The following is a 27,739-nucleotide window of genomic DNA, read 5'->3' as shown; positions in this document are numbered from 1 at the left end:
TTGTCCGATTTCCACGAAACTGAGCCCTTCGTTTCCATCTCGCTGCGTCGATTCTTTTTTAAACTTCCGATGCCACCTTCCGACGTGAAGCCGCGAGGTAACCCTCGGAGTAATGCGACACCGCCGTACGTTCTCGAAGAGCCGAGTGTAAATAATAAATTTTCGCACGTAATATTTCGCGTATCAGCGGTTCCCGAATATCGAGTGTCGCGTTATCGTCGTGAAAACACAGCGCACTCTCGACATCATCATGTATTAGCATAATTAACGAATATCCATGCGGTCTAGTAGCGCGCGTCCATCGCGTTCAAAATGAGAAAATCTATTTTACTGCGGGGGGATAGGAAGGGGGGGAGGGGAGCTGCAGAATGAAGGGAGATCGCGGGTGCGCATACGTTCCGGGATATTGAATATCGAATATCGGACGTGCCGGGGAGCCGTCGCGGAAAGATGGAATATCCGCGGGTGTCGCGCACATCTGGTATTCGCCGAACGCGCGCGCCCGAGCCGGAAATGGCGATCGGACGAGACGGGAATCCTCGGGTCGATTTTCCGTTTCGCGCCGCTGTCATCGCGGACGATCGCGGCGTCGCGCCTATTCATTTAATTGAGCTGCCTACGAGAGCGCGACGGGGAGTCGGCGATGAAGTACCGGTTGTGCAGGTACGTAGGTGTTTTTTTTTTTCTTCCCCTTCCCCTCTCCTCCCCCTCCTGCCCGTCTGATTTATGATCCCGTCTCGCCGGTAATGGAACGCTCGCGGACCGGCTTGCGGAAAAGCGTCTGGTATCTGTCCACCTTGGGGAGTAACCGCGCCGTGTTAATAATCCTCGATCGTTCCACCTTCCTCCGTGTGATCTCGATGCTCGCTTCGCGGAATACTTAAAAAAAAAAAAAAGAAAAAGAAAAAACGAGAACGCGCGTCCGAGGGGGCGTGTAAGAGAAAGCAGCGGCAGTTTATCGATGTTATTGTTCCTGGATAAAGCGCTTGCCTCATAAGGGATAATTAATCCTTGAATATCGTTTTCAACGAATGTCCGGCAGGTCTGATTGAACACATTGTGGAGGGGGTGATTTATACATCCTGGAACTTTAAAGGAATTGTTCACTGTGATTGTCCTCACTGAGCGTAGATTGTGTAATGTTTCTCATAACTTTCAATTAATCAGATTACCGAAATGAATTTCACGTAGATGGCATAACTCGAGACGCGGAATTTCTACCTCTAACTGTAATATTTGTTTGTGTCTCTCTACCTCGATTCTTCCAACAATGTCGACGTCAGTTACGTTCATCTCGCCTCACCGAATTAACCTGACATCTTCCGACAGATATCAGGGTGAAGGTTCATCACGTGCTCAACTCCCCCCCGTCTCTCCCCCTCATGTCTAGTGTCTTCTCGCGGAGCGTCGCGACGCGCAGACTAGAAATTCCTGGATTAGCGACGCGTCTGTCGCGCAACCCCTAAGGTTGTCGTCCGCGTATATCACGCCGTCGTTACTGCGGGGAATATGAAAATCCCAGGTGAAAATGTCGCGCACCTCCGCGCCTGTTTTCAGCTTTATCGCGCCCCCCCCCCGTCCTCCCTCCCCTGCGCCGTCCGCCGCAGATAATAATAAGTTAAACCGTAAAGCAGTTTATGCTGGATTCTCGCCTCTTAGCGGCAGGCTTAGTGCCGCGTCTGATCCTTAACCCGCGTCCTCCCCCGCGACTTAATATCCAACGGCCGAGGAAAGCCCGTTCCGGGGGCAGCTTGCGCGAATTGCGAAACTTTCGAAAAGTCCGAGGGCCGTCTTTCGAGCCCCACGGAATTATTACGAGACGGCGATATTGTCGGCGACTTCGCTCGCGACGAACTTTTCGCGAGATGTGACGCGACACCGTCGACGAATTTGCCCGGCGAAATCGGGAATTTTTTACGAGACTTGTACATGTATAATTCGTGGTTCCTCGTAAACTGAGATTGCAATAAATTTATTAAATCCTCGTCAACATTAAATTATTAATTGACTAACGTTACTTGGTGTAAAATTTCTTTACAATCTCCTTTTTTTTACTATACGCTAAAGACTTTATCTTTTTCTTCCAAAAAAGTAAGTAAACGAGTTGAAGCAGCCGCGGCTCTTTCCAATTAAAGTTTCTCGTTGAAGAGCCCTTTGTAGGTGTAGCTTAAAAAAAAAGGGTACTCTGTTATAAGCTTCTTTGTATAAACAGATAAAGCAGTTTTAATGGCGTACACGATTCGATATAAAATTGTGCAGCGAGAAATTTCGCAGTTTTTGAAACCGATGATATATCGGTACATTGCATTTCATCGTATCCTCGTGTCTCGTAATCGTAATTTACGATAGCGCGGAAGATTCGACCGGCGGGACCGGCGGCGACATTTCGAGCGGGCGATACATAAAGGCGGACAATCGTTAAGGACGACCACCGCAAAGTTTACGACCTTCCCGCATCATAACTCACCGGGGGCCAATTATTGCGAGAACAATGGCTTTTTCTCTCGTTCGGCTATTACGGCACGACGAAGCGTTTCACCATTTCTTCTTCGTCGCCCATTCCGTTTTCATTCCGATGTACAAGTGACATCGTTGCCCGGCCTTTCGTTACGTCATAAATATGCGGTTTTCGTGCAGACGCGATGTCGCGTGCACCTTGCACCGTGCACGAGAAATTAACGATGGCTTTATGCACCGAGAGAGAAATGTCGAAATAATGAGAAGCAAATATTTTTTGTGACAGTTTCTTTAATATTTGTTATAAAAATTTATTTATGAAAATATATATTTCTATGAAATACATTTTACTTTTCTTATTGATTATATTGAGAAATAATAACTTAGAAATAAAATTTTTGGAGTAAAATATACATTTTCGGTCTTAGATATTAACGTTCACAAAAAAAGAACGGTGAGATTTAACGATTTGTTGAACAACGAGATTGTTAAACATCTACTTCTCATTTGCGAGTGTTTTTCGTTGCGTTCTCTACTCTCGAGAGGAGACGAATCTCTACTCTCTCATAGTGAAAATTCCATCTCGAAGATACTTCGTTCTTTTCTTTGCTCCTACAATTTTCGACGTCGAAACACGCCGAGCATTAAACTACGATGATTTATGGAGGTGCCTACGTAAAGTTCGATGAAATTTGGTTTTCCAGTTTGCGGATAAACGAGAATTTACATAAATCGCGTTGCATTTACGGTCTCCCATCCTCGGATGCTGGATAAGCCGCGTCTGCCCGCAGGAAGCACCGCGTCAATTCCGCGCTCATATCTGACGGTAATACGAGTCGTAATTCAAGCTTCTTTAGTACATCTGCCGAACCCCGCCCCTGTCTTCTATCTAGCAGCACGCGCAGTAAAGTTAACGCCTAAACCTAATGTCCCGGGGTTTTATGGCCGCGTTTACGTGCGATGCTCGTGCCACGTGTTTGTTCGATCGCATCTTGTTTTATTATGTTTTTTTTTTTTTGCGCAAGAGTTTCCGCGCGCGAATTCTGTGCGCGTCTCGTGCATCCGGTGTCCCTCCGACTTCGCATGCGTCCGTCGAACACGCCAGATGCAACGGGAGACGAGTGGACAAAGTAATATAGGCTGGCATCGAGGCACGTATCCTCCTACGCGTGTAATCGGATGCTGTTCCATCGATTTACATCGATACAACGGCGTAATCCCGTTTCAGAAATTTCCTTTAGGTCCCCATATAATATTTACTAGCTTTATAAATTCTACTTACGCTCCATGCACTTTATGTTTCATATATCAAGACTCGAATGTTATGTCTATTACATATTTGCGATAAAATTACATATTTGTTATCGAAATAAATGACAATGTGAATAAATTGAAGTTTTAGCTTTAAAAATTTCGCGGAATTTTCCGTTTATAAATCTACACTGCTTTTAAATTATGAGATGTGAGAGACATCTTGCTTGAGCTGCTTTCCTTTTTTATAGAAATTTGTCACTTGGTTGCGGCATGAATTTCGAGACAGGCTCGTTAATTGCACCCGAGAAATCGATCGCGAGTATTCTTTTTTATCGGTGCAACCGCGACCGCGATCGTGACTCTTTTTCACCCTTTCTCGTTTTTCCTTTGCGGTCGACGTTTTTATCATCGCCGTGTCCCGCCGACCACAACACCGCGAAAGCTGCGACGTCGGAATACGCCGCGTTGGGTTCTTCTATCTTTAGACCGACAGGTCGTAAAAATATTCTCAAGGATTCTTGGAGCGGCCTCCTGCGGGAGCAAAGGCGGCCGAAAGACTTTTTCACTCCACCCTCTGTACCTAAATAGCGCTTCTCGTTGTCAGGACGGTGCCGGCTCGCTGAAAAATGCATCTCGTGCGGAATTACGAGAATATAAAGTCGGTCAATGTGTCGACGACACTAACGTTTGTGCTAATTTGCACCGCGATAAATTTGAATTGCAATGTGGATGATGTGACTCGCTCGCCCGTTTCCAGGTTTAACTTCTAAGGAATATTATTGAAACTAAAACGAATAGAGTGGCGAATAAAAACCAATGCGACCGATATTACAAAAATCAATTGAGGAAATTTGAATAGGCTTAAATATTGTGTTTATTATGCGATTGGGATTAACATGTTGGATAATATATCTCACGAGGGACGCGAGAGATCCTCGTTTGTCGCGGACGAGGCGCGTCGTTTAGCCGCGAGGTGAAATTCGCGTATCACCATGTATATGTAACACCCTGTCGAAATTACAGATTCTCAGATCGTTTTGGTTACAGAGCTTCGACGATCGTGACTCGTTTGCGGATCACGGGCGAACGCAGAGGAGGATCTATTATGCCTGAGCTAAAGGGGAAGGACGCGGCCATTATGGTAATCCCGTCCGATCACGGTTCACGGGGAAACTTGTCCCGTGTCTCTCTCTCCGCCCGAGATATTTATGCGCGGCGTCTTTCACTGTTCGACGTGGAGCCCGACTGTAACGCAGAACAAGGAAAGACATATGTCCTATTGCGCAGCCACCCCACCTTAATTTCCTCAAGGAAAACGGATGCGAGCCTGCTGCCTTTGCATTTTAAAGTACAAGAGAGTCCATATTAGGGTCTGTAATTGAGGCGCTCTCGGAGCGATATAAATCTAGAATGAATTCCGTATGTGAGTTGAGGAACGAGAAAGTTTGGGGGAAACGCGATAATTTAAGTAAAATGCAAATGGCATGATTAGTCGTTACACGCGACGTAAAGGGACAAAATGTTCTCTACCTCGCGACACCCCCATCCCCTTGCTTTCAAGTCGCATCAAACAGTAAGCTCCAGTTTAGAGGTATCGGTGTCTCAACGGCGAGATCTCGGTGAAAATCAAAGCACGTGTGTGCCTCCGCACAGTCTCGCGCGCGTCGTTTCCCCTTTCGCTTCAGCCGCGGCATCCGTCGTCATCATCGTGCAACACGACCTTACAATGTAGCGCGACTTGTGCTGCAGGTTGCAGATGCTCCGAAATAACTGAAACGAGACGTCGTCGTCGGCGAGGAAATTGAGAGTAAGAGTGTCGCGCGTCGCTTTTAGTTCTGCTTGCCTGCATCCCGCCTGAGAGACGCGGATCAAGGTAGATCACGGTAACCCGACGGTCGCGTGCAATCTCGTGGCATACAAATTCGTTTGTACATCCCGGAAAGGTGAAGCTGCGTATCCTCGCGCTCCTACATTCGGCGGGAGCGGTGGATTTACCGTGTCTTCGTAGATCTCGCGAAAATACGCGGAGGACAAGAACGGACGGGCGCCGGGCGAGAAGGAGGAGGAGAGTTGAAACGTATGACATTGGCTTTTATGCGCGCAATAATGCGAGCGCGCCGGCTGTCGGGATCGTACATAGTCGAAAAACTACGGAGGAGGCTGTGTCTGCTGCTGCAGCTTCGAGAGAAGCGGTATTTTTTCCAATTCTGCGAAATCGTCGGCACGCGAGAATCCGTGGCGTATGTTTCAACGAGTTACACGATCTCTTTTATCTCTTTTTATATCGCTCGTCGCCCGTATCTCTTATTCCTGGAAGGAAGAAATTGAAGGAAATCGTCGTCCAGAGCTCGGCATGTTTACGTTCATTAATCAATGATACGGCGAGATGATTTGTCTTTAACAGATTCGAATTTATAGTGCGACAATTTATCTTTCTTATAATAATTTATTTATTGCATTTGACGGGAACGGTTCAGAGATAAATAATATTTACGCAGCAGTAAAATTTGCAATAATCTCTCTTTATTCATCTTTACAGTTATGACAGAAAAAGTAACACATTTTTTAAAATAAAACATTTTCGCATAAAATTTCCGTTTTATGTTATGCAAAATTTATTTATGCGAGAATGTAACCGTCTATAATTTTTGAGAGTAGATTTCACGATCGACGGGTCTCCAAAAAACTTCTACGTTGTCTTCGACACCATCTTCCTCATTCAAAACTTCGAGACACTTTTATGGACGGTGACGTTCAGCCTCTTGCGCAGTCACGAGAGATCGGCCGCAGATCGGACGTGAATAATGCAGTACGACGTCACCGCGACGCATAGCGTCACGAACTTTACGAGGAGAGAGGCGAGGGAAAAGTGCTATGGGGGTGGAAGATCCAGAAAGACGGAGAGAAGACGGAACGGTCTTTTCTAGTTCTCGCTACACGGTCGCAGAATACTTCTCGTTTAATCCGATTGAGTGACAAATCGGTCCACCTTTCTCTTCTCTCTCCATTACTAGCCTTCCACCCTCTCTCCCCCTTCCTTTCCGCCTTGCGTCTCTTTTTCTAACGTCCGCTGTCCCTCGTCGTTCTTCTTTTTCTTGCTCGTTCTTCTTCGACGGCAGGGCGTATCCCGACAAATGAATATTTAATTCCTACTTATCCTTCGCAACGACGAACAGCATAAGCGCGGATAAATAAGCCGGCAGGCGCGGAGGAGGCAGGCAAAGAGGAGGCCGCGGGTCTTGCCGACACGAGCAAGATGTATTTTAATGATAATCCGCAGACGACATCTGCGTTCGTGTTCGTTTCCCACCTTGTGCTCTAACCCCTCCCGTTTCATCTCCCTTTTCTCGCCTCGCCGCCGCTTTCTACATGATTTGGCGCGGACCGTGTTTACTTGGCGGAAGACCGTCCGAGTGCGAATAGCGGAACACGTTTTCGAAAATGAGTTCTCTCGGGGAAGAGAATCTCTCCGCGGAGATAACTTTAGCTTCGCGGCGTAATGGATATTCGCGGCACAGTGCTATACGTGTAGGCTCGCGGCACGTCGAGATACGAGAGATGGACACGTAGATAATTTATATCGAGCGCGCGGGGTGATATTATTATAATATTAAGACCGACACTGATTACTGTTCTCTTTAGAAATAAAAATAGATTCCATTACACTGTGCGTCTTTCTCTCGGATGTCTTATCTGTGAAACGCGAGCCATAAGAACGTTCCTTACCCTTATACAACATCCTGGAACCTTCGGTTTGATCGATTTCCTGTCTCGACGACAAAACTACGCAGCGCATAAATGCATATTGCAATATCGATAATCGATGACACACCTGGCCTTGGCCTTACCGGCGGTTTTGCATATCAACCGGGTTGATATCGATCCGGGGTCTCCGTTGACGATGTTACTTGGCGTTGCCATGGCTCGTTAGAGCACGATCGTTAAAGGCTCGCATTACTGGCACAATCTCGCGCGATTGGATTCCCAGTGAGGAGACCCAGTGCTGCCCTTCGATTGGAAATAATGAAAACGACTCCGGGGAATCGAACGGGCGCTCGAATCAACCCCACTCTGACTCGTCCAGAAGAGAGAAATGTGTGCGGCACATTTCGCGTTTCCTTTCTTGGGAGGGGAATTAGAATTATTTAAGGTCGGGTTAGGAGACTGGCCGGTGGTCGTAATTGCACGATTTACGACGTCTACGCGCGCCCGCGCGAGATCAATGCCGAACTGATGAACGGCTTTCGGTATCTTTTAATTAGCGGTTATTGTTTATTTATTCTCGCAGCCGACGGTTTACGAGATACGATATTTCGGACGGGGCGGCCGCTAATTAATTCGTAACATTAATCTGTATATATGGCTGCCGCTTGATGCGCGTGCGGTTTTACGCGTCAGTTAAATAACAAGGTGATACGCACGATAAAGGCGAAGCCTTTTCTCTCTTAACGAGGCGAGTTCGCGCGAGGCGACGCGCCTGCATTAAAATTAATTATTAGCCCCGTAATTCCTTCGAATATTTTACCTTTTCTTCCGCATACGATCTTTCACACGTACGAGACAGCCGTAATTATCGTGAAGACTTCCGCTTTTTTGTGCATATAACACACTTAATACTACTTAACAAATCTAATATATCTTTAGTGTAAAAAATCTGACGCGGTATGTAAGATAAATTGACGCCGACCGCTTCTCCCGGGGGGAACAAAAACTTACATTTTTGTTGTACAAGATTATCGCGATCGACGGGAAATCAATCGGCGGCCAACTGGCGCGATTTACAACGCTGTTTAAGGGAGAAAGAGAGAAAGAGACCCGCCACAACGTTTTCACTCGATTAAAGCTCGCCAAGCTAGCTACTGGTCGCCGCCGTCGCTGTCGCTCATGTCTCACGTGCTCCAAGTAATTGCATACGCAGGCCGGACTCTCTCGACGTCGCCGAAGGTTCGCGCGGTTCACAAGCGGTGCATTGCACGCGGTCGGTCGCGAGCGCTGGCTGCATGCGTACGTGCAGTGAATGGCATTGAGGGGGCCTCTATCTATAGAGACTAGATTAGAGTGCGTTAGCCTCGCGTCTCGCGGCAGCTATACAGTCTCTCTCTCTCTCTCTCTTTCTCTTTCTCTCTCATTCTTTCTCTCCCTCCCCTTTACCTCCCCCTCTTCCCACCGGTGCATGCATCGCTAGTACTGCTATATTTGTAACGGGGCGGGTGGATACGAGCGACGACTTCGTAACCAGCGCGCGCCTTCGCCTATCGTCGCCGCGATAATTGACGGATTTATTCTCTTAATCTGGAATTGATAAGTAGTACTGACCGTGGTGTGACGCGCCTTGCACATCGCGTGGACATTCCACTTCCCTGTGCATTCGCGGTTTTCAGCTTGACAACGTCGCGAAAATGCAATTTGGAAAATCATCATCGCGCTCGAAGTCAGAGTACAGGTATATGTCCGACGATCGAAATGATCGGGACAAGTTTCTTCTCCTTCATTTCTTTTGAGACGGGTAATAAAGAGCGATATGTACAGTACGTGACTTCGCTGAAGTTACATTATTTCGTGGGAAGATTAAGCTTGTCTGCCTGCCTGCCTGCCCTCGGACAGCCCTTGGCTCGCTCGCCAAATATTTCTCCGTTAAGCCAAGGCAAATGTTATATCATGTAAATGCGAGGGACGCGACGCGCGACAATGCCCTGTGCAGTAATGCGGTGTAATAACGCGATATATATCCCGCCGCGAAAGTGCAGTACGTTTGCATTTGCCAAATATTTGGCAAACGCACACACGCCGTCTGTGACTCCGGCTTAAGGCGAACGGAGGAGAGTTGTAAAGGTGTTACATGAAGGGGGAGGGGGGGGGGGGCCGGACGGTGGTACAAGACGTCGTAAACTACAGTTACGTTGCACCGCGCGATTTACGGTCGCGCATGCACCAGCTCGCTAGTGTAACTATCCTGCGGTCCGTCGTGCCGCAATTTGCACTTTCAAACGTCGAGCTGCAACTAAACAGCGAAAACCGTAGGCGGCGACGGCGTATAAGGTCCGGCAATTTAACGGTATCGCTAATAATCCCGCCTCGCCTGCGCCAGCGATAATACACGCGAGCGCGCGTCATCCCCTCGGCGTTGCATCGCGCACCGGTGAAGTGTTCCATTTAGCATTATCGCGAATCACTACTGGTTTATACCTGCGCGGTTGTTCCGCGCAACTCCGTAACTTATCGTTCTCGCCATAATTCGCGCGATGTCCGCGTGCGCGCGCGCCGGCACAGCGTGGGTTTATCTGAATTTCATAATTTACGAGCGGAGCGCTGATACACGCGTACGAGCTGCGGCGGAACCTCGGTCTGTCTTGGGCGATCCATACGTCGATATCTCGAAACGGGGACACAAACAGCAGCCTCCCCGTAGGTTTTAATTAGAAACGTGTTTGCGCGCGAGAGCGCAAATTTGAAGGACGGGTTTGTATCTCGTTAACTAATTTTTTTTTTTTTTCCAAAGTGAAACTCGAAATAAACGTCTCGAAAATGCCGCGATAGCGAGCAGCAATATCAGCAGCGTCATTATCATATCATTTTCAGGACACTGCTGGTACACATTCATCCGGACCATTTATCATCAAGAATATAAATAGCCGTTTTAAATGCTAAATCTTGCAAGCCACCGTCGCGAACGGTTTTCGTTTTGCCGAACTACTTTTTGACGGATCTCGAAGGACGCGAACCGGTTTCGAAGTTAATTTCGGTTGTGCTACCTGATTATTAGAAATGCAATTATCGCGTGCAATCCGCGCGTTATATATCGTAGATTTATCTTGTCTATATTGAGGACAGGTAATTACGAACGCCGATAGGATACAGTTTTCCGGCATTAAATATTGCATAATTATTAGCGATTAACTGATGCGCCGGATTTTCTGGAATCACGCGTCTGCTTTCGCGATCGTCCGGATCGCGACAACAAGAGTTTCTTTTTTCTGATAATCAATTTCCTTCGCGCCATATTCCACTCTTTCCTGCGCGATCAGAAGATATTTCTTTAGGCTTCACACCCGAGTTGGTACAAGGACACGACGTCGCGTCGTCGTTACGAATGCATGGGAACGGTGCGTCGAGAGCGTTCATTTTGCCAGCCAATAAAAGAAACACAGGACGCGCTGTCCCCACGACTAATTACTGCGGATTAACGTATCCGCCATGCAGAAGAAACGCGGCACGATGGATGATTGCCGCCGACGAGCGCGCCCAACTTTTTGCCGCAATTCCGTCGAACACACGATTAATAATACAGCACCTGTTCTGCAAGTCGCCTCAAATATCCGTATTAGTTCCTTCCGTAAAAGAGGAAAGATGTTAAAAAAAATTGCGTTATCTGAAATTTGTTGTAATTAGTACCATTTCTGTTTATTTAATTAGTTATTTAATTTGTTTTTTATTTGACATTACAATTTTTATCTTGAAAATGTCTTTTTAAGGGAGAAATGATGTGTGACGGTATTGCAAATGTTTTGTTTTGTATAAAATACATTTTAAAAATTAGCGATCTTTTTTACATCTCTTGTTCGGTCTTAAAATGAAGGGAAGAGATTTTAGACCAAATTTCATGCGCCTTTTCGTTCATCGTGGAAATTTCGTGGCGGGAAAAATTAGGAATTCTCTTTGGTCACCTTGAGGAGAATGTGCAATGACCTTGCGATATTCACTGGAGGAAGTCGCGAATAATCGTGCGGAATTTCAATCGAGATAGACGTTAGGACTAGCTATAGCTAGACGGTACGTTGAACCTGCCGATAATCATGTCTGTTTCGTTCAAACGACGCTCGATGAAAACCGATGTGGCAAACGTTCTTTCCTCCCTTCTCCTTCTGTCTTGTTCCTCGCGGAAAATAATGCCCAGTATCATTGACTCGGCCACGTGTCTGCAATTCTAAAATCACTGGAGAATTGTCTGAAGTTTAGCTCGGTTTTCGTGCCCGACGAACGCCGCTTTCAAGACTTTCGACGCTTCACGAAGATTGTAAATCAGTTACACGTGATCTTTTTACATGCGTAAAAGGAAAGTGGATACCAATGATTAAAGGATTAGCATAAGAAAGATTAGAAGAAAGGCGAGTAATATATTGCTAGAAATTTTTTAAATTCTACGTTGTAATTGGAAAAATAGAAGTAGCTTATTTTTATTTTACTTTCCACGTCGTAACGAAACTGAATGTCGATCGCGACTACGTGAAGTCCTTCATCAGCTCCGTGTGATCGTATAATCTCTCACGGTGCTGTCGAATCCACGGGCACGAATACCTGTCGCGTACGTGTAACAGGAAATCGCGTCGCGATAAACAGAGTGAGGGAGAAGGTTGATGAAAGCGTTTCGATAAAATCTCGCGGAAATCGCGATAGAGTACTGACGCAGATTCGTCGAGCGAAACTGCCGGGACCAGCCGTCGTCGCCTGCCGCGATGATGCATCTCGTGGGAGGGATGAAAAGGGGCAAGCTCGACACGTTACTTTCATCGTCGGGGAGTGGAGCACGCCCCGTAATCAGGAACCGATCACTCGAGGAAATTGCCAACTGTGTTTGGGCACCTGAACGTGAATCTCGTTAGCCCACATTCGCTCGTTTCGTTTCCGAAGGGGCGCAACCCTCCCGGAGAATTTCGTTTCAAGTGGACGACAAAATGGTTCCCTCACCAACTTCTTTCACCGATTCGGACAAAGAGGACCTCTGCTTTCGATTTTCCCTCATCATTTTCCCTCTTCTCTAAAAAAAAAAAACTGCGATTGTTGTACTCTTGTATTGTAACGTTAACTCATGTTCCAACTTATTGCCAATTTTTTTTTTTATAATTAATATAGACATATTTTTCAATTTGTTAATGATTCTTATTGAATCATATTCTTGTTAAAAATTTTGTACTTTTTCTCTGCGCTTGAAATTTTTTCCTTTGTGCACAAATACTTTTTGAATCATTATTTCTTAAATGATTCTATTAAATAGAGATTTTTTAAGTACTTTTCATTATTTACAGTAATAACATTTATTATTCGCGAGATTGAGGCACACATTGTATTTCTGAGCTAATCTGCGTTTTTAGAGCGCGCAGGTTTAATGGCTGCGACATAATTTTTATCCGAGAATTAGATTCTCGCGAAATCAGGCGGGAAATAGCAAGCGCATTCCGTCGTGCCATTTTGACAACGAAAGTGTGAAGGAGGGCGGCATAACTCCTCGCGCACGTTAATGGAAGCACAAAGCTATTCACGGAGGATCGCGTCCTGCGCGGTCCGCCCGACATGTCGTTCTTACTTATTCACGCGATAAGAATTTTTGACAGGCGAGGGTTCTCGCGCGGATGCTCGCGAATCCCACCGGAAATAAGCACGCCGCGGGCAGTAACGCGTTTAACATCGGAAAGGTGGCGCACAGCGGCAATTTGTTCGTCCTAAATTATAAATGACGCGCTACAATTTAAATTTACTGCCGCATGCCGAGAGTGCAAATCGAAAAGGGGAGGACCGACAGTCCGGAGAAAACATTGTTGATCATTTTACTCGTCGGGTGAGATTTCTTATTTTCATTTATCAATATTTATTATTCACATGCAATCACATTGGGACCCGCCGCTCGTAATATTATTGTGAAATACGTGTAAATTTTTCACGTGATTTATGTGTAATACGCGGTGGGCACACCGCGGTCCGATCGGTGGTCGTGTTTTCTCCTCTATTACGGCGGATATATTTTATCGGCGCTTGTTTCGACGACGGTATTCGGGTGGCGTAGCGAGCGAATTAAGCGTGCTGCCACCCCTAAATCGTGGAAGTGATTTCGTCCCCGTGTCGTTCGGCTCTTTAAGGGCGCCGTTAATCACACCGTCCGCTAAAGGTTTGATGAAAATCTTATCTTAAACGAGTAATTAGGCTCGTGGGGGTCCCTGCGAGAGAGGGTCGCAATCGCGTTTCCACGCCTTCTTTACATTATCGGGATGCACGCGATGGCGCGCGGGCCGCGTCGTTATTTATAATTTTCCTTCTAATTTCGCGCGTGACGCGTGGCGCGAGGAAACGTCGCTGCAATTAGCTCTAACATCAAGCGCATGAGATTACGGGGGGCAACATAGGAGAGATTTTCCGCGTGTACATTTAAGCGCAAGTATATCTTTTATCAACGGGTATCGTTTCATCTTGTAAAAGCGTTCTCTGTTCTCGTCACGTGGCGAGATTCTTGATACTTGGAGATTAAACTTGTTTTTAAATAAAAAGACGCGTTTTATATTTAATTGTTCCGCAGGCAATTAAATCTAATTTTTTAATGAGTCAAAGTTGTAAAATCTTGTTATCAATATTAATTTCAATGTATATTACATGTAGATAGCAGATATAATTGCTGGCAAAAAATTACATAATTTTAATGTACAATTAGCTTTATTGATCCAAGTACGATAATGCAGAAGCTATTTTTAACAAATTACCCTTGTCATAACGCGACGCCTTTGCGGGTAAGTAGAAATAATCCAGGCGTATCACCTAAATCGGTCCTTTCTGTGGTGGTAACTCGGCGAACTCGCTAGCAACGCGTCCGTCCGAAATGATTAACTTCGCATTCGAGTAGCCGGCCGGCAATTAGGACGATTGCCTCGCAGCCTGCGCTTACTGCGCGAGGTCCGGACCACAATTTCCTCGAAAGCCCTTTACCCGGGAGGACGTTCCCGGTCCAGGGCCGGCATGAATGTTCGCGTGGTCGGAGAGTCGCAGATAAAATAGCGGCAAATATAAAGAGCGAGCGTTCAAAAATGTATTTGTATGACATGGGTAAATGTCTTTCCTCCACACCTGACGCGTTTTGACGGTTAAACCGCTTGGGTAATTTTAGGTAAACGAAGAACGTGTCGAGTTTCCAGTGTCTGGGTTCAGGTGCTCCCTTTGAGCAAGAGTCTTAAGCCGGTCCTGTCTGGATTCACTCCGAGAGAGAGAGACACTTAAGTTGTGCCTTCCATTTTCCCTCCTAGCCGACTGGCACATTAGGCTTACGAGGAGAAGTTTGGAGGGCCTGGAAGGTGATAGCCTCTCGTCTTTCTCGCGGTAGTTTTTGGCCAAACACGCATCACGTCACGGTGAAGACGGCGCTTGGTTTTTTTCCCCAGAGTGAAATTGATTGAAATTATGCTCTTAAGGCGCGCGCACTGAATTCGCAATGAATTTAAGAATATTTATTCTCTCTTATTTTAATTCTCTGGCGAGCAGAAAACAGTAGGAATTTAGGGAATCGTGTTCTTTTATTTTTACAAACTACAAGTTATATACATATTGCTTTGTAATTTTTTAAATTAAATTCTGTGGATTTTTATACGTTTTTTTTTTAATCGCTTTTTATGTTAGCGAGCATTGAACAGGTTTAGAAAGAATGCACACCAGTTCCCGTCCAGCAGTCAGAAACGGAGCTCGTTCTACTAACTGTTACTTTCGCGCAAGTTTGCTGATAGTTTGCAATCTTGTTAACGCAAGAACAATCTTGCATAGCTAAGCCATTTAACGTAACTACATTCGCAACGGCAGCGAACTTCATTAATCGCGAGGAGCACGCGCGGAGTCGAATTCACCGGCAACTATTTGCACAGTTATATTCAACTAATGGCGTAATATTATTCTTGCGTAACCAGCGGCTCGATGACGTCAATGATTACGCATTCGCAAACGTATTTGTACAATTAGAAGCACTTCTATCGAAAAGTCATTGTTGTCCGTATCGAACTTTAACGAACAAAGGGAAACCGCGCGGCGTTGCTGTCATATCCATCAAGATGATGATGAGGCTCCAAATCTTCTTAAGGAGGAACAAAGGACGGGATGCTAAAACAAAGTACCCGACGACGATGGAAACGGTCGATGACAAGCGCCTCCTGCCGCGAGGAGCGTTCACGTAACTACGCCAACGACGCAGCGAGATAAATTTTCAAGTGAGGGTGCCTACTCGCGCCTCACTCGGAGGGGCCCCACCCTTTCGTGAGACGCGCGGCGGGGGTGGAACAACCCCGTGTCACTCCTTAGCGTCCTGTGGATTCGACCTTTAGCGCTGTCGGACCAGACGCGTACGGTGTACATGGCAAGGACCCAGCCTCCCAACCTCTTCGGCGACGCATGCCTGATTTATACGGACTGGAGGAGGCCATATCTTCTACATTACGGTAGATTCTCTACAGCCTGGCTGTACAGGGTGCGTCAAAAGAGCGCGATCGACTCTCGAGCGCGTGGCGAGGTTATCTTTACGTTTAATAGCGTGCAATAATAAAAATACAGCACCCTCGAGCTCTTAGCACTTACATAATTATTAACTCTTGAAAATGATTTAGCCTATGGAAAGCTAGTCGGTGAACTTATCGCGGACTTTACACTGAATTCTAAATCGGCCAGCTAAATATAGCGGCGTTCGGAAATCACGTCTTTCTCCGTTGAGTTGAAGGGTACAAATCGTTTCACGTAACCGCAGTAATTTCGATACTCGCGCTGTAGGCGTCGATTCGTTTTGAGACGGCCTGTGCGTGTGTGCGTGAGTGCGTGCGTGCGTGCCGAGAGCACGTATAGTGAAGCGGAACGGGTATAGTGGGACGGCGTGATATATAGTCGTGTCTGGTACCGCTGAACGTCGTTGCAATCTCCTTTAGTGGAAGGGACAGAGATTTTTATGGATAGTCACGGTTGGGGTGGTTCGCCTTGGGCGAGAATCCGTCGTATGAATTTACGTTGATCGTTGTTTTAGTACGTCCCCCGCAGGAGAGAAGTCGCCCTTGGCGGGAGAAGAAGGAGACGAGAGGAGAGGAGAGGAGAACAGCTAGCTTTAATCTCTCGTTTCTCGCACGAGCGTGTATATCAATCGCGGTATGTAATCGAGTAATCGGAGATAGAACGGCGGGATTTATAGCGCACGTCCTCCGTCGATGTATGCGCTTCTGTACTAATTTATTAGCGATAACTCGGAGCCGCTGCCATTCGTCGATCGATGAAATATTCTGCATGCGAAGGTAGAGTCGAGCCCCGTAAGGATACACTCCCCTCTTTCTTTCTCGTCGTAAAGCTCGTCATCTTATGTATTAGAGACATGAAGAGTGGAGAAAAATGGCAAATGTTCTTGAATATACTTTACGTTTCGTGGTTTTTCATTTTGCATGTCTCACGGAGAGAGAGACGTTCCTCAGATTAATTTCGATTTTACAATTAAAACGCAGGAAATGAGTCAGAGGAACGCTTTGAACGTTGTCTCGTTTTTGTTCTCAAATGAAACACGAGATCGTTCTCTCCCTCGCTTTTGTAGATCAGTAAGTCTTCAACCAGGCGAATCTCTGGATATTAAATATGAAATAATAGCCTTTATCTTACCCCAAAATTTTGATTATCTTCTACCTCGTTAACGAGTCTCTCTCTCTCTCTTTTTCATGCTTACTCGAACGAAAAGTTTCAGCGAAGCGTACTCTTATTACTCAGCTTGAAAATTTCAAAGCTAGAATAAACAAAAGGCTCGAAAGTGAGTGATTTAATACGTTACGTTCTAATGTTAACTTTATATAAATAATTAATGTTTTATGTTACTTTACACGTTAGATTTTAATTAAGTTAAAAAATTTTGTTGAATATTTATTTCAATGTCCCGCTGAAGAGAATATTATAAAATTTGTGTATCCATTTATAATCTAGCTTTTAGATAAATAATATTGAATGTCAAGGAGTCACTGTAGAAACTTAAATACAATGTACATACAAGATATGTACGATTCACAATAACGGTATCCCGTGGTTTGATTGTATCTCGAAATCTTACATCTCGACGTTGATACATTTTAGACGATTGCAGATAGGCAATGCGGAAGCGACAGAGTGCGTTCGCAAAACACACGACTCCGGATTTGATTTTCTCTCTCTATCTCTCTCTCTCTCTTTCTCTTTCTCTCGCTCTCTTTCTCATGCCAATCTGCGAGCTCCGTCAGTTCGCGGATAAACCGAGCGAGAGTCAACGCACGTGAAAAAAGGGGGCTTTTCATCTGCCTTCGTCTCTCATTTTAATTCCGCCTATAATCCGCGAGGGGAAGCCAAACCCTCCCTGCCCATCGGCAGTTATCTTCTGCGAATCGCGAAGGGCTTTTTTTCGACAAGGTACAGGCAAACTCGCGAGCGCGCTTATTGATTCTCCTACGGATATGCACGAGAACCTTTCACGCACGGGCACGAATACATGCGTGTGTATACGTGCACCATTCTTATCACCTCCGAACAAAAGGGCGGCTGAAAGCTGCTGTCTCCCTTTTTAACTTATCGATGGCATCATAACAGAACTGTCTCGTCGACAATACTATCGAAATCTAATCGAGCCATTTTGACAAGAGAAAAATAACTTGAGTTTTCGCTTTATATTTTATTTTTTTTTTTTAATTATCTCATCAACTACAATAAGTGTTGCCATTTTGAAACATAGATGTGAAAACTTTCTTTCATATTTATTTTATAAAAAAGATACGTACTACCTATTACTTTAATTACGAATTTCTTTCACGCAAATATTTGACTCGTCGAAAATAAAGACATGTATGTTTGCTTTATATTTTTATCGAAGTTGTCATCCCATCCCTAAAACGAACAAACATGCGATGCATCACCCAGAACTGTAACTACCGCTATCACCAGCGAATGAATTCATCCTGGACGGTAAATAATTAATGCGTCAGGGGTGAATACGTGACGTGGCTATATCACAAATCTGATAACGTGACTGACAAGACGGGAAAAAATGGCGTTTTCTTGTCCGCATTCACGTTGCATTTTTTTTTCTTCCCGTTTTCACGAATTATTTAACATCATCCCTTTTTATTATGCGCGTCTGTAAAATTGTACTCACTTGGTGCGTTCGATCTCCATCGCCGAATTTTTTTTCCTTCGATCGCAATTATATTTAATCAGCCTGTAACGTCGGAGTAGGAAATAAGCGGTTTAACTGAAGAAAGATAAAAGAAGATTACCTAGAAAATCTTGTGGAGCTTCAACTGCTTTGATATATTTTTTTCCTTTGTCTTACGTAGACGGAATGTAAATACTTAAAATCGCGTCACGATGTACGTATCTAGCATCTATAAATAGAAAGATATGTTTACTTCTTTAATTTTACAATGATTACTTTTTACGATTGAATATTTGGTGTATATATTTTTAAATTATATATATGTATATTTAGGAGGAATATATTCTTACTTTTTTTCTAATAAATTTTGTTTTGATCCTACAAGATGCAAGAAAGTTGAGCTCAGAGAATTCGACTCGACATCAAAATTTACAGACCGCAATTTCAAGCTAGTGTTTTAGAATTGACAATGCCATCTCTCCTGCGATGAATGTATATTGTCGTATGCGCGGTATTTGGACATTCTGAATATCCCCACGACCGAATGACGGCTATCCGAGAAAAAAGGCAATTTCTCTCGCGAGTAGGGTTCCGATAAAATTCTAGGAGCGCCACGAGGCGTGTGTCGTATCAATTGTCAATAATATTAGGGACCGCAATTTCACTCAGGAAGTTCCGTCGGGCGTTGTTCGGTCCTGATATCTGTCCGGTTTCCCCTTCTGTTTTCCCCATGATGGCGGCGACCTTCCCTTACTTCAAAGGGGAAAAACGGAGTCAGTCGAAGAAAGGAAAAGCAAGGAAACCGGCGGCGTGTACGGATAGCGCCGTCGATTATTTTCACGCGAGAAGGAGCACGAGTCGGAAAGAGGAGGGAAGATCTCTTTGTTCGGATCTCCTTTCCCGAATGCCAGTGGGTCACTTGCATTCGACGAGGACGTCGCTACGATTCTTTCCAGGGAGAATGTAGGGAGGAGAAAAGCGGGGTGAGATTTCGTGGAGATTCTTAGGAAGTTTCGAAGAAAAGTCGTATTATCGGTATTACTCTGATAACGTTCGCCCTGGACGCCACATCGAGGCGCACGGACGAACCTATCGGAAATAACTGTATATCGTCGAATCAGCGAATTTCCGACATTCGGGGTGAATCCAGTTGCGGTTCCCAACGCGATCGTAGTTTAGTAATTGAGCGACTAGAGGCCGGCCAGGATTCGATTAGTATCTTCGGCGAAGCATAGACGATCGTCAGATCGATAACACGAGTAGCACGAAGGAAAGAAAGCTATTATCATGGGCAAAACTTCTGGAAACGAAGTCCCGGAGACGCCATTGATTATTTTCACGCTAGAGGAAGCACCCTGACGAGGCTCTCTCTTTGTTCGTCCGCCTGGTCTATCCGGGAACGGCAGTGGGTCACTTGCATGGAGAACGACACGGGACTAAGAGTACCCCTCGTCTCGGGGAAACGAAGAACGGAACGGGAAACTTTTAGCGAGAAGTTGTTATCGCTCCGGACCGCCGCACCCTTCCACGTTGAAGAGGAGCCGCGCGGGGAGAAATCCTTCGCGAGTTCCTTTGTTCCTGCTACAACACATGGACAGTCCTAAGTAATCCCTTTGTTCCTGATCCCCGACTTTCTATTTTCCATTTAACTTTTCTGAGCCCCCGGATCAGGATTTCATCATCCAGAACCGGAACTTACGCCGCTGCTAATTTTGCACGGCGAAATTACTTCAATGTTGTGTTATTTATGGAAGCATTAACCCTTTGCGGGGGGAGTGTGACTCGACATCGCGTATCGGTAAGTCGCTGAGAATGAATTGATAAAATTAAAAAATTAAATCGGATTAAACTACTGAGAATGAGAAAAAAATTCTATAAAAAAAGACTATAAAGTGTTAAATATGAAATTAATATCTGAGTTACAAAGTGAATTAAAACTATCTCTCATCTTATTTCAATTATAAATTTTATTTATGAATCATAATTATCGTTCAATAAAAAATACCGAATAATCTAAAATATTATCTAATGATGGACAATTAGAAGACTTGTTGAGATAATTTGGGAAACGTAAAGAGATCAAGATAGAATCGTTTCTCTCTCTTGTTTCTCGCTGCTTTATCTCGTCGCTCGTAAATACGTTTTGTAGACCATCCAACTGTTCGAACTCTGTTCGATGCTTTTAAAGAAAGTAAGAGGGCTCGTCTCGCAGGCCCGTATTCGCGTTAACTGTGAATGCAACGAGCTCACCCACTCCTCGAATAAATTTACGACGTTGGGTGAGTCAATTGTCTGCGCTGGCCAGATGAAGTTTTCTCCGAAAGCAAGAACTGTTTGCGACTCCTGCGAGATGCCGCGGTTTTTCGTTAAATGTTCAAAGACGCGAGAAAAATTTTATCGAAAAAAATTAACGTTTTGTATGCTTCTCTGCTAATAATTGCAATAAAATCAAATTGCTTGATGATATTTCAACACTCATAGATTAACTTGTGAGATCATAACTTTTAATATTTTTTAATAAATGTTTTATAATATGTTTTTTCTCCTTTGAATCCTTGTATCCTGCGTAACGTCAATATTACAATTTTTATTGAAAATAACATGAAATTTGAAACGAGCTCTTTTCCATCAGAGTTAAGTCTGATATGCCGTAAGGTGCGACAGAAATTGTAGAATCGCACGCAAGGAATATCTCACACATCTTTTCTCGCGCCTTACGTAAGTAATTACTTCTCTTTTTTCTTTAGTATAGGTAGCGGAAGTAGGCAAAGTTCGATCGTAACGAATTTTACGCCCGCCTATATACTGCTTTTTATCGCCTCGCGTCCTATGGCCGAGTCCGCGTTGATGTTAAGGCTCTAAATAAGGGCGTCCTTAGGAACCCTAAAAAATCCCCAGCGGTACCTTCTTTTTCTGCATCCCCTATGCCTTCTCCCTTCTTTCCCTGTTTTACTCCCTGCGTCTCTAAGAAAATCGTCTCCTCGACACAATGTACATAAAATGAAGTCAAGCGGTTTTAGCACCGAATACGTTTCCTTTGCCCTTTCCTTCCTTTACGCCCAGAACGATAAAGTTGAATCCACGATCCTCTGCATCAATAGGAATCATTTAAGATTTTTAATTTGATCTACAAGATCGAGAGAGTGGAATATTTTTCATCGGAGCTTACGCAAGCAGTATAACTTCTGACAGTTTTATTTAAACACTTTTAAGTTGAACTTCCAGCTCTTTATTTTTTTTATTAGCTGGAGGAAAAGTTACATTTTAATTTACGAACTACGAAATGTAAAGTTCTCTATAAAATGCTGCAATTTCAAGTTTTTCAGTTTGCCTTCGTCGAGCAATCCTCTTTCGAGAATTTTATTATATTACATTCGATGAAAGGTTGGGTTAGTAATACTAATAATAAGAGGAAAGATATGGTTTCACTACCTCGCTAACACGAGCTCTTTATTATTTTGCACTGTCGAGCGCGCGGCGGCGCTAAGGTAGATTTTTCCATTTATTTGTGTATCGCCCTGCATTATTGAATTCCGATAATCCGCGACGCCGCCGGTGTAAGTCCCTTTACAGTACACCACGATTTACGATCCACCACTCCTGTCGTTTCCCAGTGCCATTTCCTCTCTTCGATTTTTAGGCTTGTTGAAATTATCGCAGTTTGCCTTTCGCCGTTTTTGTCAGAATTGTTCTTTTTAAAATTAAATATCTCTTAGTTAGAAATGTAAAATTTTTTTTTAATTGATAGATTACAGTCAGAAGATTTATTTAGCATTATTTAAGTGAATGTTTTTAAAATTGCGATTAAACGTGGAAGTCAGAAAATGAAACGATAATTAACAACCTTGCATGACATTTGATTCTTTCGTAAGTAAAACATTTCATCAAACATCTGGAGGAAAAGTAGTTTTTGTGCTTCGCGCGAAGGATTTCGTGCTCGCCCTAGCGCTCGACAGGCTTACGAGTCGCAATAAAATAGCAGGAAGTTTATTGTGTCGTATCAGCGTTGCGCAATCCCGGGCCCTCTAATCGAAGTTGTAAAAACTGTCGAGTGTTTCTCCTCGATCATGGACCCGGGTTGTACATCGCGCGACAAACGTATACGAGCGATTCCTACACCGGCGACGTATCAATTCAATTTATTTCTTCGGCATTGACGTCGAGTCCTCACGAGATGGATGGACGGATAAATGGACGGTACGTGGCTCGTACGAGTCTCTCGAGCATCCGGCGATGCGTCAAGGATTCTCATTCTTCCTCTCTTTCTCTACTCGAATTCACGAATATGTCGGTCGAAGGCAACCGTGGTATTTTTCTTCTTTGTTTATCGTGTCGCTTTCCTACTTCGTTTACTCTCTCATTCCCGCATTCTCATTCCGCGCTTCTCTCTCGACGCTCCTCGGGCGGTCACTCCAAGTGCTCGAAAACCTCTTCGCGCAGTCTGGAAATATACTTTCATCTTCGAAGAATCTTACGGATGAGTAAGACGTCACGTATCGACGAGAACAAAGCTTCTGGGCCGAAATAAATAGGGAGATATATGAAAAATTTATCTCGGTGTGAAAGATCGCTTGGTATTTTTAAATAAAAGAGTGATGAAGCGTCTGTCAATTAATCGATAAGTACTTTAACGGTATTGCATTCATTTACAGTTCCCTGTATTTCTTTTTTTAATTAAAAGTGATTTAATAATGTAATCATAAAAACATGAAGGTCCATACCTTTCATTCCGTAAACATTCTTTCATCGTTTTATATTTTTTTATTCAACATTTTTCCTCGTAATGAAGTAGGACTGGTTATTTACCGTGGTTATAAATGTCGTCTACCGACGTTTTTCTCCGTCGGCGGTAGAGTCGCCCGTTTCCGCTTCCTTCACCGTTTCGCTGGCCTTTTCGCCGCTACCTTTCAATTTTCCTTCCTATTGCGGTTTCTCCGACTGCGGAGCTCGCTGCTATTTTTGTCCTCTTTTCCAGTTCGTTATTAAAACCTTCCTTTACCGCGGTCAACCAGCTTTTTCACTCCCCGCGCGCCAGAGAAGTCTGCTTCGACGGACTTTTCCAAGACACTATTAAGATTCACTGACGGATTTCTCGGAAACACCTTCGTCGCCGCTTGTGAGAACCTGCAGCTCGCCTTCTCCGAAACTTCCATCCGGGCTTCCGTCTCGCGGTAACGCGTTTCCACGCTTCTTCGTCGTCCTTTAGCGCCTTTTGATCCAGACGCGAAACGGCCGGCGTGTCGCCGCTGCATCCTTTTTCCATACAGCCGCCCGTTACGGAAAGTCTTTATGGCGTTTCGCAGCCACCGCCTTCGCAGTTTATCCCGCTATCGAGGGCGCCGCCGCGTTGCAGCCTTCTCGACTCCTCCCGACTGCACCCTCGTCTTTGCCGGCTTCGGTCTTTTTTACGACGGCGGAGTATCAAGGCCTGCGTATACGTACGTACTCTTTTCCTCCCGAGGGCTACGGCGCGAACGTCGTCCCACGGAAACTGGTTTAACGAGAAGGGCGGGCACGGGTGAGACGAGCTTTGTTGATGTCGCCGACGTTGTTACTTTACGCGCGCGCGTAAGAGTCGCCGGATGGAGAATTCTCTTCTGCATTCAAATTATCGTCACTGCCGCAGGTAGATGGGGAAACTAGATCGAACGAAGGGATATGAGGACCGATTCGCGTTTCCGTTCAAAGTAGCCCCGAGTCTTCTTGCCCGACGTACTGATATGTTCCAGAGATATTTCCTGCCTTTGAGGAAGATCTTCAAGCTTGAACTTGCAATTAGTTCGAAGGGAAAAGTGACTCTCCTCTTTGATATTTCTTTTATTTTTGCCGAAGAAGATAAATTCATTCCCTTTCTCATTGTTATAATATAATATGTTTACACAACACGTATTCCATACGCAATGCTTAACGTACGTTCGTTAACTTTGTTTTCAGATGGAAGACGAGGGCAACCACGGCAATGACGACACCAGATGCTTCATTTTGTCGACACTGGCCGCCCTGCAGTGGTCTCGAGTTACATGTGTCCTTTGTCGCGCTGCCATGTTGGTTTTCGACAGGTACCCACTGGTGGATGGCACATTCTTCTTATCCCCTAGGCAGCACTCGCCCGCTTGCGCCGAGGTATGTTTCTCGTCGACCACCAAAAACTTTACAAATGTTATGAGCATTGATTCTCTTACTGAAAGAGATTAAGTTATACAATCTAAAACGAATTTAATCGGTACGAAATTTGACATACTTATCTTGTTTCTTTAAAATTCGGAGAACTATAATCTTTTTGATAAATCGAATAATGAATACGCACTATCTATAAATTATTTTTTTATTTAATTACCGATTTTACATGAAATTTGCAAAAGGTCGTTAAAATCGCAGTTTATTTCTTATCGCATTTTTCGCCCGTGGTATCCGCAAGATTTCACGTTCGGATTTTCGGTATTTTATTCCAGGTGAAGGTCGAAGGTCGCACACAATTTTTGTCAGCCGTGTGCATGAGTTGTTTGGAGGGCAGCGGCGGCCAGCCCGTACGCTGCCGTTTCTGCACCCAACCGTGGGATGGTTCGAGCTTGGTCCTCGGCACCATGTACAGCTACGATATATTCGCTGCCATGCCCTGCTGCAGCGAGCGACTCAAGGTAAGTCCCGAATTTGTGATCAAAAATGTAAAAATTCTTAAAAACATTAACGCCACATCTTTATCGAGATAGAAGACTCGAGTTACATCTTTCTCTTTTGTTTCACACTTGTATATTTTTCTCAGTTTTAATATTAACGCTAATTACGATGGAATTACGTCGATTTATTTCACTTCTTTCTCAACAATTTTTTTTTTTTTACAAACAATGATTTGGAAATGACTGTCAAAACGGACATATGTAGCTTGCGAATGTTCGAAGTGTGCGTATAAAATTGTAATACGTGGCGAATTACATACATAGACGGTCGAAGCTGCATGCTCATGCTTCTATCGCGTCGTTTCGTCACGCCCGCCCGCGTGCAGAGGGAACACCTCACGAAATGAAACGCACCGTTTTCGTTCCGTTTTCGTTCCAGTGCAACAGCTGCCAGAAACCCCTGATCTACCCTCATCAGCGACTGAACTTCTACTCGGACTACAGCCGCGTCTTCGGCTGCCCGCACTGCAGGGCGGTCGACGCCCACTTCGTGAAACCGCTCTCGGCCTGCTTCACCCGCGAGCAGTTTCAGCTCTACAGCCAGTGGCCGTAACCATTAGAGAACTTAGCGAACCGACGCCGTATGCGCACGACCGCCGCGGCCGACTTGTATCCTCTCCTTTACAAGTCGTTATCCCTGTTCCGGACGACCGTGCTTTAGAATCCTCCCCTCGCGACCCGTAGGAGACACTTTTGACGATGGCGAACGCGCACGGGGGCCGCGATCCTTTTTCCTGGCGCGTCTCTGTCTCGTCGTCCATCGACGTTTATTAACTTCCTCTTAACTCGCCAGGCGCTTTTATTTCGATCGACAGCACTGGTGTTACTTCTTCGTAATCAATTTCCTTAGGAATCATAATTTTTTTTCTATTTTAACAATCAACCGCTGTTCTCTACGTACGACGACGGTGTGTGCGCGAGCCCCTTGGCGCATTCCCATAGGTAATTACTAATAAAATTTAAGATGTTTCTTTTTAACGTCGATTTACATTGTAGATTTGTTTGTCTAGGTTGATCCTAAGCGGGAGACGCCGAATTATTGACGTTTCGTTTTTGACGATGCACAAGGCGAGACTCGCAAAATTAGTGTACTTCATTTTCCATATGTAACGCGTTGCTCTTTAAGTTTCTTAAGGCATTTATCGTGCGTTTCGTTGGAATAAACGGCAATTTATTTTTTTATTACATGTGTTCTTCTAATATATGTATAGGTGAGTTTTAACTAGTGAAAATTTTTTTGTTAGAGAAGTCTTTGTGTGTTTCACCATCTGTGCATAAAATGTTTGATTATAATCGTAAACATCTATTTCAGAAACTTTGAATAATAAGTGTGTGACACAGCCTCGCCGTCTCCCGTTTTATAATATATAGTTGAATTGCTTTAAAAAAAAAAAGGAAATAAATACATGGAATAAATTTAGGCGGAGATAAACGATATATTAGACACGGAGAGAAAGGAAACGATTTTCCCTTTATTGTAAACGTGTGTAAAGGAAAGGAAAAAAGGCTACTTTCTAGAAAAGATTGGGAGGGGAAGAGAGAAAAAAAAGAAGAAAATAACTATCGTTTGTTACTTAGATAATCGAGAACACGTTGTTTTTTTTACATTTTATTAGTTTATACGTTTATGGCGGCCATGTTGATTTTGTTTAAGGATCTACGACTCACTCGATGGGTTTTCAACGTTGATTCGGTCGGGCGCGCGTCGCGACTTTCCGCGATTCGGGACAGGAGCATTGCTGAGGGACGGACAAAATTCACGCCGGTCGTAAAGGTAGAAAAAAGAACAAGGTAAACTCACTGTGAGAGAAGAAACCGATTGTTTGAAACTACACCGCTCGCGCCGTGCACACACAGTTTTTTCGTTCAGACGGAAGTGCGCACGGTTCTCCGATCTTGTCGTCGCTCGCCCTCGAGTATCGAGTGTTTCGAATTTTCTCGCGGAAAGTCGTGATCGTCCGAGAGGTAGCCAGTGTATATAACATTAAGTGGCAGAGAAGCAAGCGTGCTTGGAGTGGAAGAATACCTCCTTTTTTTTCTGGCGATGCTGGTCGTTGCTGTCCACCAATAGCGGCCGTCCCACAAACAGACCGCCCACCGTTTTCAAGGTAGTATAGTCGATCGTGTACCTTTTTTACGTTACTTGGATTTAAAGAAAAGTATACTTAATCGGGAGGTATATATTTAGGAAATAATTACCCCACGCGTGAAGTGTTAACGCGCAATGATGATGAGGAACATGAAGCTGCGCGGCTACTTCTTCCCGCTTTTGTTTTTGCTCGTCTTTATTGTGACCATACGTCCGATAAAATTAAAATAGATCGTTTCCTTCACACGTAGGATTGGCGACAGTTATGTGTTTCTGATACGAGCGATATACACGTTATTTTTTTTTTTATAATGCATACTACGTGAAAAATCTATGTTTGAAATTTATTTTGCTGCAGGGTTATCAGTTCGAGATGTACAAAAA

The 27,739-nt window shown here is 44.6% G+C and overlaps 1 protein-coding gene across 2 annotated transcripts in view; it reads left to right on the top strand.

Moving 5' to 3' along the window:
- LOC105834468 (headcase protein) overlaps positions 1 to 27,739 on the top strand; it is a 161,477-nt gene that overhangs the window by 115,776 nt on the left and 17,962 nt on the right. For both annotated transcript variants that reach the window (XM_036286481.1, XM_036286480.1), the window contains exons 3-5: positions 24,524 to 24,712; positions 25,042 to 25,227; positions 25,646 to 27,374. In XM_036286481.1, the coding sequence (XP_036142374.1) occupies positions 24,524 to 24,712; positions 25,042 to 25,227; positions 25,646 to 25,819 (549 nt within the window). In that variant the 3' untranslated portion in view covers positions 25,820 to 27,374. The remainder of the gene's footprint in view (positions 1 to 24,523; positions 24,713 to 25,041; positions 25,228 to 25,645; positions 27,375 to 27,739) is intronic.

Source organism: Monomorium pharaonis, chromosome 4 (genome assembly GCF_013373865.1).
Source record: "Monomorium pharaonis isolate MP-MQ-018 chromosome 4, ASM1337386v2, whole genome shotgun sequence".
Classification (NCBI taxonomy): domain Eukaryota; kingdom Metazoa; phylum Arthropoda; class Insecta; order Hymenoptera; family Formicidae; genus Monomorium; species Monomorium pharaonis.
The sequence above is the reverse complement of the archived record's forward strand: the minus strand, read 5'-3'. Positions and strand labels throughout refer to the sequence as shown.